A 12,918-nucleotide genomic window follows, 5' to 3' on the forward strand; every position below is an offset into this window, starting at 1 on the left:
GTCACACATGCTCATAGTTATGTGATCTAGCTTGCTGGGGAGGATATTGTTAGTCACACATGCTCATAGTTATGTGGGCTAGCTTGCTGGGGAGGATATTGTTAGTCACACATGCTCATAGTTATGTGGGCTAGCTTGCTGGGGAGGATATTGTTAGTCACACAAGCTCATAGTTATGTGGGCTAGCTTGCTGGGGAGGATATTGTTAGTCACATATGCTCATAGTTATGTGGGCTGCTTGCTGGGGAGGATATTGTTAGTCCCATATGCTCATAGTTATGTGGGCTAGCTTGCTGGGGAGGATATTGTTAGTCACACATGCTCATAGTTATGTGTAATAGCTTGCTGGGGAGGATATTGTTAGTCCCATATGCTCATAGTTATGTGGGCTAGCTTGCTGGGGAGGATATTGTTAGTCACATATGCTCATAGTTAGGCCAGCTTGCTGGGGAGGATATTGTTAGTCACACATGCTCATAGTTATGTGGGCTAGCTTGCTGGGGAGGATATTGTTAGTCACACATGCTCATAGTTATGTGTGATAGCTTGCTGGGGAGGATATTGTTAGTCACACATGCTCATAGTTATGTGGGCTAGCTTGCTGGGGAGGATATTGTTAGTCACACATGCTCATAGTTATGTGTGGTAGCTTGCTGGGGAGGATATTGTTAGTCACACATGCTCATAGTTATGTGGGCCAGCTTGCTGGGGAGGATATTGTTAGTCACACATGCTCATAGTTATGTGGCCTAGCTTGCTGGGGAGGATATTGTTAGTCACACATGCTCATAGTTATGTGGGCCAGCTTGCTGGGGAGGATATTGTTAGTCACACATGCTCATAGTTATGTGGGCTAGCTTGCTGGGGAGGATATTGTTAGTCACACATGCTCATAGTTATGTGGGCTAGCTTGCTGGGGAGGATATTGTTAGTCACACATGCTCATAGTTATGGGTGATAGCTTGCTGGGGAGGATATTGTTAGTCACACATGCTCATAGTTATGTGGGCTAGCTTGCTGGGGAGGGTATTGTTAGTCACACAAGCTCATAGTTATGTGGCCTAGCTTGCTGGGGAGGATATTGTTAGTCACACATGCTCATAGTTATGTGGGCCAGCTTGCTGGGGAGGATATTGTTAGTCACACATGCTCATAGTTATGTGGGCTAGCTTGCTGGGGAGGATATTGTTAGTCACACATGCTCATAGTTATGTGGGCTAGCTTGGTGGGGAGGATATTGTTAGTCACACATGCTCATAGTTATGTGGGCTAGCTTGCTGGGGAGGATATTGTTAGTCACACATGCTCATAGTTATGGGTGATAGCTTGCTGGGGAGGATATTGTTAGTCACACATGCTCATAGTTATGTGGGCTAGCTTGCTGGGGAGGATATTGTTAGTCACACAAGCTCATAGTTATGTGGCCTAGCTTGCTGGGGAGGATATTGTTAGTCACACATGCTCATAGTTATGTGGGCCAGCTTGCTGGGGAGGATATTGTTAGTCACACATGCTCATAGTTATGTGGGCTAGCTTGCTGGGGAGGATATTGTTAGTCACACATGCTCATAGTTATGTGGGCTAGCTTGCTGGGGAGGATATTGTTAGTCACACATGCTCATAGTTATGTGGGCTAGCTTGCTGGGGAGGATATTGTTAGTCACACATGCTCATAGTTATGGGTGATAGCTTGCTGGGGAGGATATTGTTAGTCACACATGCTCATAGTTATGTGGGCTAGCTTGCTGGGGAGGATATTGTTAGTCACATATGCTCATAGTTATGTGGGCTAGCTTGCTGGGGAGGATATTGTTAGTCACACATGCTCATAGTTATGTGTGATAGCTTGCTGGGGAGGATATTGTTAGTCACACATGCTCATAGTTATGTGGGCTAGCTTGCTGGGGAGGATATTGTTAGTCACACATGCTCATAGTTATGTGTGATAGCTTGCTGGGGAGGATATTGTTAGTCACACATGCTCATAGTTATGTGGGCTAGCTTGCTGGGGAGGATATTGTTAGTCACACATGCTCATAGTTATGTGTGGTAGCTTGCTGGGGAGGATATTGTTAGTCACACATGCTCATAGTTATGTGGGCCAGCTTGCTGGGGAGGATATTGTTAGTCACACATGCTCATAGTTATGTGGCCTAGCTTGCTGGGGAGGATATTGTTAGTCACACATGCTCATAGTTATGTGGGCTAGCTTGCTGGGGAGGATATTGTTAGTCACACATGCTCATAGTTATGTGGGCTAGCTTGCTGGGGAGGATATTGTTAGTCACACATGCTCATAGTTATGGGTGATAGCTTGCTGGGGAGGATATTGTTAGTCACACATGCTCATAGTTATGTGGGCTAGCTTGCTGGGGAGGATATTGTTAGTCACACAAGCTCATAGTTATGTGGCCTAGCTTGCTGGGGAGGATATTGTTAGTCACACATGCTCATAGTTATGTGGGCCAGCTTGCTGGGGAGGATATTGTTAGTCACACATGCTCATAGTTATGTGGGCTAGCTTGCTGGGGAGGATATTGTTAGTCACACATGCTCATAGTTATGTGGGCTAGCTTGCTGGGGAGGATATTGTTAGTCACACATGCTCATAGTTATGTGGGCTAGCTTGCTGGGGAGGATATTGTTAGTCACACATGCTCATAGTTATGGGTGATAGCTTGCTGGGGAGGATATTGTTAGTCACACATGCTCATAGTTATGTGGGCTAGCTTGCTGGGGAGGATATTGTTAGTCACATATGCTCATAGTTATGTGGGCTAGCTTGCTGGGGAGGATATTGTTAGTCACACATGCTCATAGTTATGTGTGATAGCTTGCTGGGGAGGATATTGTTAGTCACACATGCTCATAGTTATGTGGGCTAGCTTGCTGGGGAGCATATTGTTAGTCACACATGCTCATAGTTATGTGTGATAGCTTGCTGGGGAGGATATTGTTAGTCACACATGCTCATAGTTATGTGGGCTAGCTTGCTGGGGAGGATATTGTTAGTCACACATGCTCATAGTTATGTGGGCTAGCTTGCTGCGGAGGATATTGTTAGTCACACATGCTCATAGTTATGGGTGATAGCTTGCTGGGGAGGATATTGTTAGTCACACATGCTCATAGTTATGTGGGCTAGCTTGCTGGGGAGGATATTGTTAGTCACACATGCTCATAGTTATGTGGGCTAGCTTGCTGGGGAGGATATTGTTAGTCACACATGCTCATAGTTATGTGGGCTAGCTTGCTGGTGAGGATATTGTTAGTCACACATGCTCATAGTTATGTGGGCTAGCTTGCTGGGGAGGATATTGTTAGTCACACATGCTCATAGTTATGTGGGCTAGCTTGCTGGGGAGGATATTGTTAGTCACACAAGCTCATAGTTATGTGGGCTAGCTTGCTGGGGAGGATATTGTTAGTCACACATGCTCATAGTTATGTGTGATATCTTGCTGAGACCAGTAGCCGGTACTGTGACCTTGGTGCCTACAGAATAACCTGCATATTGTTATGTCATTAAGCTGAAGTCAGACAGAGAGCAGAAACAAGAGAATGATGATCCTAGGAATAATAAGAGACCAATATAAAAGTAGCCGTTATATAAACAGTAAATGAATGGCAGCTGTATGGAGATAAAATACCATAAGTCACAATGCTATATATAATAGAAAATATGATGTGAATTAGAAATAACTCCATATATGTAGTTTGTTATTACAGCAGACTGATACAAGCTTGTGTAATTTTGGCCGTGCAGGTGAGAATGAGACCCCGAGGCTGAGAACAGCTAGAAGCCGGCACTATGGAGAAACGGGATACAGTCAGCATCCCACCTTACGGGATGCCGACGGTCTAACTACAGGCGCCGGATTCCAAACAGTAGTCAGGATCCCGGCTCCAGTATACCGTCCGCCAGCACACAGTGATATGATGTGAGGGGGAGAGCAGGAGTATAATAGGGGCTTATGGCTCCTGATGTATGAGATACACCAGAGAGTGTGGGGAGGAGACTGGTCAGATCTCTGGGCTGGTAACACACAGTGACATGATGTGAGGGGGAGAGCAGGAGTATAATAGGGGCTGATGGTTCCTGATGTATGAGATACACCAGAGAGTGTGGGGAGGAGACTGGTAAGATCTCTGGGCTAGTAACACACAGTGACATGATGTGAGGGGGAGAGCAGGAGTATAATAGGGGCTGATGGCTCCTGATGTATGAGATACACCAGAGAGTGTGGGGAGACTGGTCAGATCTCTGGGCTGGTAACACACAGTGACATGATGTGAGGAGGAGAGGTGGAGTATAATAGGGGCTGATGGCTCCTGATGTATGAGATACACCAGAGAGTGTGGGGAGACTGGTCAGATCTCTGGGCTGGAAACACACAGTGACATGATGTGAGGGGGAAAGCAGGAGTATAGTAGGGTCCTGATGTATGAGATACACCAGAGAGTGTGGGGAGGAGACTGGTCAGATCTCTGGACTGGTAACACACAGTGACATGATGTGAGGGGGAGAGGAGTATAATAGGGTCCTGATGTATGAGATACACCAGAGAGTGTGGGGAGGAGACTGGTCAGATCTCTGGACTGGTAACACACAGTGACATGATGTGAGGGGGAGAGCAGGAGTATAATAGGGGCTGATGTCTCCTGATGTATGAGATACACCAGAGAGTGTGGGGAGGAGACTGGTCAGATCTCTGGGTTGGTAGCACACAGTGACATGATGTGAGGGGGAGAGCAGGAGTATAATAGGGGCTGATGGCTCCTGATGTATGCGATACACCAGAGAGTGTGGGGAGGAGACTGGTCAGATCTCTGGGCTGGTAACACACAGTGACATGATGTGAGGGGGAGAGCAGGAATATAAATGGGGCTGATGGCTCCTGATGTATGAGATACACCAGAGTGTGGGGAGGAGACTGGTCAGATCTCTGGGCTGGTAACACACAGTAATATGATGTGAGGGGGAGAGCAGAAGTATAATAGGGGCCCGATGGCTCCTGATGTATGAGATACACCAGAGTGTGGGAGGAGACTGGTCAGATCTCTGGGCTGGTAACACACAGTGACATGATGTGAGGGGGAGAGCAGGAGTATAATAGGGGCTGATGGCTCCTGATGTATGAGATACACCAGAGAGTGTGGGGAGGAGACTGGTCAGATCTCTGGGCTGGCAACACACATTAAGTGAAGAGGAGAGCAGGAGCATAATAGGGGCTGATGGCTCCTCATGTATGAGATACACCAGAGAGTGTGGGGAGGAGACTGGTCAGATCTCTGGGCTGGTAACACACAGTGATATGATGTGAGGGGGAGAGCAGGAGTATAATAGGGGCTGATGGCTCCTGATGTATGAGATACACCAGAGAGTGTGGGGAGGAGACTGGTCAGATCTCTGGGCTGGTAACACACAGTGATATGATGTGAGGGGGAGAGAAGGAGTATAATAGGAGCTGATGGCTCCTGACTCCCCCACTGGGCTGATACATTTCCCTCATTAGTCTGTACTGACAGAGGAGTGTGTAGGATAAGAGATTGCTGTAGTGACTGACCAAGGCAAATATGTGACTCTGTTTTGTACTTAGTGATCATTACTCACCTGTGCTGATATCTGTAGGGATTTCCTTCTCACACTGCTGATCCTTCATTACATACGTCTTTTCTTCTCTCTCTAAATCTTTTGCCTTATTATCAGTCTCATATGTCTCTTCTTCTCTGTCTATATCTTCTGCCTTATTATCAGTCTCATATGTCTCTTCTTCTCTGTCTATATCATTTATTGTAATATTAGTCAGATCTTCACCCTAATTAAATCATAGAAAAAACAATCACATAATATCTGATGTCATTACATGAAATGTAACAGTATAATATCAGTGCCATAGACACACAGCTCCTCTGCACATCATATAGGGCCTGATTCTGGGGGAGGGGGTAAAGCAAAAACAAGTAACTTTGCACCAAGACAAACCATGCTGCATTACAGGGGGGCAAAAACATTTAATTTTTGCATGCAGGGTAAATACTGAACAGCTTTGTTACACAGTAATTTAGATTTCAGTTTGGATAACCCCCCCCCCCCCTCAAAATCTAAATCCATCTTGTGGCAGGAGGGTCACGGAGCCACAGCTGAGTAGGATGGTTTTTAGGAGCAGAGTGGGTTGGGACATACTCACCGCCTGATTACCTGGGTGTAGGATGCTTTGCAGGTCTGGTGCAGGTCTTGCAGCTTGCTGAGATATCAGCAAGGTAACAGCACCTGTGAGCATGGCTTAAAGCTTTCCTGAGAACAAGTATCAGGGCTCCTGGTGCTGAAAAAGTCGGCCAGGCGATATGCTGGGTAGGAGTGTGGTTAGCATCATGGTGCCGGGACCAGGAGGGTCCACTGATCTTATGTATATCGGCTGTGACCGAAGGTATAAACCCACTGCTGTGATTGCTGTATTATACACCTGCTGCTCTGATTGCTGTATTATACACCAGAAAATGACAGCGTCTGAGGACACGGGGGCGTTCTTCAACACCTTTGAGAGAACTATGACACGCCTAGGTTGGGTTACGGAGGAATGGGTAAGTAGATTGGCGCCATACTTAAAAGAGCAGCTCAAAGAGCTTACACTGACCTACCTGAGCAGCAAGCAGCTTCATATACCCACCTAAAGGCAGCTATACTTGCTAGGATAAGGGTGATGGGACCTGGCAATGCTTAAAGTTTCCATGACTGGGAGTTTTCCCCTTCACAGGCTCCCCAAATACAGTTAGCAGAGTTGGCCAGATTGGGTAAAGCATGTTTAAAACCCAAGGCAAATGCGGTTTAGGGGGCGAATGAGGGGAGTAAGGGCATGTTCATCGCCATTGTCCAAAGCATTCTTAACCCGTGGAATGTGCCACAGGCCAAGTGGCCAGACCAACTATCAGCATGTGCATCAGGCTTTCCTCTCCTAAGGACTTGACTCTGTCCTGAGTGGCACTACAAATTGAAGGCCATGAGGTCTGGGCCCTTGTGGATACAGGGAGCAAACTATTTATGGTGTCCAGAGAATTAGTTACAAAAGAAGCGGACCAAGTATTAACCTCCTGTGAGGGTGCTGTGTTTACATGGGGCTACTGAAGAACATTCCTGAGTACAATTGTAACAGCAGTTTTTCAAAAATCACCATACCTCCTAATATAGGGATGGATTTTCCCTTGTTATGGGTCGGGCCAATAAAGATAAGCCAGAGATCGACAATCGAAAAAAGACGCCCTTCGGACACAGTACCTTTGAATGTGCTCATGAAGTGGGAACTGAGGAGGAGACTCAGAAATATTCCGGAAGATAAGGAATTGGCTAACATATCGTCCTGTCCATTGTCCAAGGGCATAGTGAAACCAGTAATGGCCACAGAATGGCCAGGGGAACATTGTATGGACAATAACTGGTCGCCTATAGAAAAGGATGTCTTTACAGGTCTTTTCACAGGGTTAGCTAAATGATAGTAACTTGGTGAATGCTTTCCAAAATGTGGTTAAGATAAATGGCAGAATAAAGACAACACTAATGCCAGTGAGCACCACATATTTTGCATTGAAAGGTGACTTATTGTATCGGGTTGCCTATGTGCAAGGTACAAAGTTAGACCAGTTGTTGGTTCCCCTGGTACATGAACCGTTGGTACTTCAGATGGCTCACGCGGATTTGGGGAGGGCATTTGGGGGGGGCAGTAAAAACTCTTCAGTGAATACAATGTAGATTTTTTAGGCCTCGCATCTATGCAGCAGTAAAGTAATTTTTTGCAGTAATAGTCCCCTGGCCACAATTTAGAGCGCTCTTGGTACCCCTGCCGGTCATTGCAGTCCCGTTTGAATGGATTGGGATAGATCTAGTAGGTACGGTTAAGAAGTCAGCTCGAGGTCACCAATATATATTGTTGAAATTAGACTATGCTACTAGATATCCCAAAGAAATACCAAATTGAAATATTAAATCTGATGAAAGACCTTTGTTGGTTAGGGGTGGAAAGGATAATGAATTCGGTGTACTACCCACAGCTAATGGTTTGGTAGAGCGGTTCAACCACACTCTTAAACAAACGATTAAACGAGCTGTAGGTCAAGACAGTTGAGACTGGGATCTGTTGCTGCCCTATTTGATGTTTGCAGTCCGGGAAGTGCCACAATCTTCTACAGCTTTAAGCCCATTTTTATGGGAGACAGCCCCAGGGAGTTCTAGACTTGTTAAAACAGGGATGGGAACAGCCACCAGCCCAGGACCCTAACGTTGTGCAGTTTGTGTCCCAGCTGTAAAACTGTTTAGGACTAATAAATCCCTTGGTAAAAGACCTTATGGACCAAGCCCAGCAGCGACAGAAACACAACTATGATACAACTGCAGTAGTTTGGTCCTTTAAACCTGGTGACAAGGTGTTAGTCCATGTTCCCATTGAAGAAAGTAAATTGTATGCCCTTTGGCAAGGACCATATGAGGTTATTGAAGCAGTAGGACAACTCAATTACAAGGTACACCAAGAAGGTAAAAGAAAGGTAGAACAGGTTTATCACGTTATCCTGTATACAACCCTGGTGAGAGAGTATGATCTGAACCTCAGGTTTCACTATAAAACTCAATAAACTGCGTTGTACCAATTAAAGAGACGTTACAACCAAAATCAACAAGCCATAGATATGGTAAAACGGAATCAAAATGCTTTCTCCCCCATTCTGGGTAGAACCCAAATTATAAAACATTATATTGTCACCCCACTGGGGTTTGTTGTGTATCAAGGACCTTATTGAATAACTGTCGCTAAACGGGGAGCCATAAATAGGAGGTAGAGGACATGATTCGACTGGGTGTAATAGAAGAGACGAGTAGTAAGTGGAACAATCCCATGGTGTTAGTGCCCAAACCCTCGGGAGCTTTGAGATTCTGTAATCTCCTCCCCTCTCATCTATGGAGTGATGAAGCGATCGGATTACCAAAGTGATGATCCACGGCCAGCTGCTGGCTGTGCTTCTGGTAGCTGGCCCCTGCGAAGATGATCTAAGCAGGGGCCAGCTACAGATGTGTCCTCATACTGTATGAGTCATATATCAAGCCTCCTTGCGTGCTAAACAGCCCTTCTAGTCGAGCCATGCCGTGACCCGGTAGCGCCGAGCATCTTTGCGTGCGACTTTTTTGCACAGCTGTGTGAATTGTTAGCCCAAGCAGCTTCTGCTGATTACTATGATATGCGGCATGCCTATATTCTATGCGTTTGTGTCAGATGTTGGGGTGCAGAGAGCCAGGAATGAGAGGGGGGCCCAAAGCATATTCTGGCACCTGGGCCCACCACTGCTAAGGGCATTTAGCAAATCCCATTAGCAGAAACGCCAGAGGGATTGTTTCAATACTGAATATTATCATTTAGTTTACATGGTGCCCCTGCGACATTAGAAAGAGCAATGAATAAACTGCTGAGGCCTCATCAAGAGAAGTCAGCTGCATACTTAGATCATATTGTCATTTGAAGTCAAGACTGCGAGTCACACCTCTCAAAAGGTGGAGGCCGTTCTTGACTCCCTCCGGGCGCATGGGTTTACTGCCAACCCTGAGAAATGCGCCATCAGTTTGTCAGAGGGGAGGAGAAGGAAAGGTGGATCACAAATGCGGAGTAACGTCCGGGTAGGCGAATGGGCAAGCTCGCCTGGAAGTCGGTCAGCTTCACCTAAGTTAAGGTTAAGTTAAAGTTAAGAAATATATCTCACAAAGAGGGTATGTGGAAGGAGAGTCCCGGAGCCACAGCTGAGGCCATTCAGGTGCAGAGTGAGTTGGGACATACTCACCACCTCGTTACCTGGGTGTAGGACGTTATGCAGCTTGCTCAGATCATCAGTCAGGTAATGATCAGCACCTGAGAGCTTGACTTAAAGATTTCCTGAGAACAAGGATCAAGGATCCTGATGCTGAACAAGTCGGCCAGGCAATAGGTTTGATAGGTTTACTGCCAACCCTGAGAAATGCACCATCAGAATGTAGTTAGCCATGGACAAGTAAAGCCCTAAATGAATAAAGTGGATACCGTATCCTCATGGCCTAAACCAGAAAGGAAAACACAACTTAGGACCTCTATTTTGTTAGTGGGCTACTATCTGGATTTTGTGACCAAAGCAGCGCCAATAACCAAATGCTTCAAGAAAAAGAATCCAGATAGCATAGTCTAGACTAGTTATGCAGAGGCATCTTGGAAAAATGTAACCACTTAACTGGTTAAAATTTTTCCCTAAAATGTCACCAAAATTGTACATTTTTTTATGATCACATTAAATAGCTATTTAAACCTGATTTAAAATATATATTTTTTTTTTAACAAAAATGCAAAATCAAGTTTAAATAGCTATTAATTACATGATGAATGTGATAATAAAAAAATCAACAATTATTGAAAAATAATAATATAGTTTAAAAAACCCCCACTGTATTAACTTTAATATATTTACAACGGAGCCATGGCAGTGCGGAGGGAATATATATATATATATATATATATATATATATATATATATCTATCAGAAATCCACTGCACTCGCCACTCCCAGATTTGGGGTGCAGCAGACCTGCACTCGCCACTCCCAGGCCTGGGGTGCAAGTGGCTTGTGACCACATTGCTTAAATAAATAAAAACACAAAACTCAGCACTCACTATAATACATAAATAATGGGGTTCTGGTTCATGGATTGATCAATGCATTTAAGCCTGCAGCCCACATCACGGGACCCCATTTCCGGGACCAGAGTGCTGAGGGGCCGATTCAGACCCACTCGCTAAGTTTGACGCTAGCTGGCGATTTTTGTGTTCTGCGCATGTGTATGGTTCGCAGTTCATGTACCAGTCATTGCGATCGGGAAACGATTGCCCTTAATACACAGACAGTCCGCTAGTTTGAGTGACAGAAAGTGCCGTTTGTGGGTGGTAACAGGGGAAGGTGCTTGTGAACGGGGGAGGTGTGCTGCGAATGCAGGCGTGTCTGACCGTCAAAATGGCATTTACAGGGCATACATACTTCAATGGGAGCGTCATTGTACACGTCACCTGGCTCTTTTTTTGACTGAGGCACTCGCAGTGCTTGCGGTAGGGTAGGGTCTACTACAAGCACTGCGTTTGCCTTCGATGGTTCTCAATGGTTTAATACACTTCCTGGAGATGACGTGTGTTGCAAAGGGAAAGGGGGCGGCATTAGACCAGCTTGCGATCACACAGCCGCCGCACGCTAAGACATAAAGGGTGTCCTTAAGCCAGGCCTTGTGATCACAAAATTTGCACACCCGGCCCCATTTGGCTGCGTGCAATCGCGGCTTAGCGAGCGGGTCTGAATTGGGCCCGAGTTTTGTGTTTTTATATACATATTGATAATTATTTTTCTTCGAGGTCCAAAGGAATTACTTTGGGATATGAAGTTGTGCCAAACAGCAAAGCTTTGGAGCTCCCAGCATGCACTGGTCCTCCTTCCTATATACCCCGCCCCCAGCCACAGGCATTCATTTGTAAACAAGCCACGGCATGAGACGGAGAGTGGAGAAGGAAGAAAAATGACACAAGAAACACTCAACATTCAAAGAGGGAATCTGTGAAGAAAAGGCTAAAGAACAGATCCCGAGGCCAGGTGCGTCAGGGTAGGCGCCCTGTGGACCCTATAGACCTTGAAGAAAAGAGAATTATCAAAGGTATGTTATACCAAAATTCTGTATTTCTTCTTCGGGTTCCATAGGGTCCACAGGAATTACCTTGGGGACATTCTAAAGCAGTTCCCTTAAGGGTGGGGACGCTCCTGCGCAGAGAGGAGAGTCCGCCGCCCAAAGGAAGCATCCTGGGAGGCAAACGTATCAAAAACATAAAACTGGATAAACGTATTAACAGAAGACCAAGTGGCTGCCTTGCAAAGCTGTTCAGCCGAGGCACCATGTCTTACCGCCCACGATGATCCAACAGACCGAGTGGAATGTGCTGTCACCTTGTTAGGAACAGGGAGACCAGCCTGTGTATAGACTTGAGAAATAGTCATATGATGCCAGCGAGCTAACATTTGTTTGTTTGCTGGCCAACCTCATTTGTGAAATCCATATAACACAAAGAGAGTCTGATTTCCTGATGGAACTGGTCCGATCCACGTAAATACGAAGGGCTCAAACCACATCCAGGGAAGCTTCACCTGCAGACAGGTCTAAAGACTGAAAGGCTGGGACTACAATGTCCTCATTTATATGAAAATGGGAAACAACCTTTGGGAGGTAGCCCGTCTTGGTATGGAGGACAGCTCTATTTTGATGAGAAATCAAATATGGAGAGCGACATGACAGAGCTGCCAAGTGAGAATCTCTGCGAGCTGATGAGATGGCGAGGAGCAAAAGTGTTTTCCCTTTCAGCCATATCAAGTCCACCTTATCCAAGGGTTCAAAAGGATGCTACTGCAGCGCCCTGTGAACCAAAGACAAATCCCACAGTGCCACCGGTGGGAGAAATGAAGGTTGCACCCGAAGAGCCCCCTGAAAGAATGTACTAACACCCTGCAAAGGGGCAATCTTGCACTGGAACCGAACGGTCAAAGCAGAAACTTGGACGCTCAAGGTAGCCAGGCAAAGACCTAAGTCTAATCCAGCCTGAAGAAAAGCAAGTACTCTTGATAACTTGAAAAACTCATATTTTCTGTGGGAGCACCAAAGAAAAAATTAATGCCAAATTCTGTGATAAATGCGAGCAGAAGCAGGCTTCCTTGCTCTCAGCATCCCTTGTTCTGGACCCATACCTGGGCACCTTGTGGTTGTGACATGACGCCATGAGGTCTATGTCTAGTAATCCCCACCTGTCACCAGAAGTTGGAATACATCCGGATGAAGAGCCCATTCTTCGGCGTGTATGTCCTGGCGACTTAGGAAGTCCACTTCCC

At 45.9% G+C, this 12,918-nt stretch overlaps 1 protein-coding gene across 1 annotated transcript in view; it reads right to left on the reverse strand.

Annotated features, from left to right (window-relative positions):
• The window catches only part of LOC148439496 (uncharacterized), a 60,166-nt gene extending 53,882 nt beyond the window's left edge, over positions 1 to 6,284 (reverse strand). The window contains exons 1-2 of the mRNA XM_088464675.1: positions 6,192 to 6,284; positions 5,615 to 5,819 (exon numbers count right to left, since the gene is read on the reverse strand). Coding sequence (XP_088320801.1) covers positions 5,615 to 5,819; positions 6,192 to 6,284 — 298 coding nt within the window. The remainder of the gene's footprint in view (positions 1 to 5,614; positions 5,820 to 6,191) is intronic.
• Positions 6,285 to 12,918: the final 6,634 nt, after the last annotated feature.

Source organism: Taudactylus pleione, unplaced genomic scaffold (genome assembly GCF_031769625.1).
Source record: "Taudactylus pleione unplaced genomic scaffold, aTauple2 ptg001746l, whole genome shotgun sequence".
NCBI classification, from domain to species: Eukaryota; Metazoa; Chordata; class Amphibia; order Anura; family Myobatrachidae; genus Taudactylus; species Taudactylus pleione.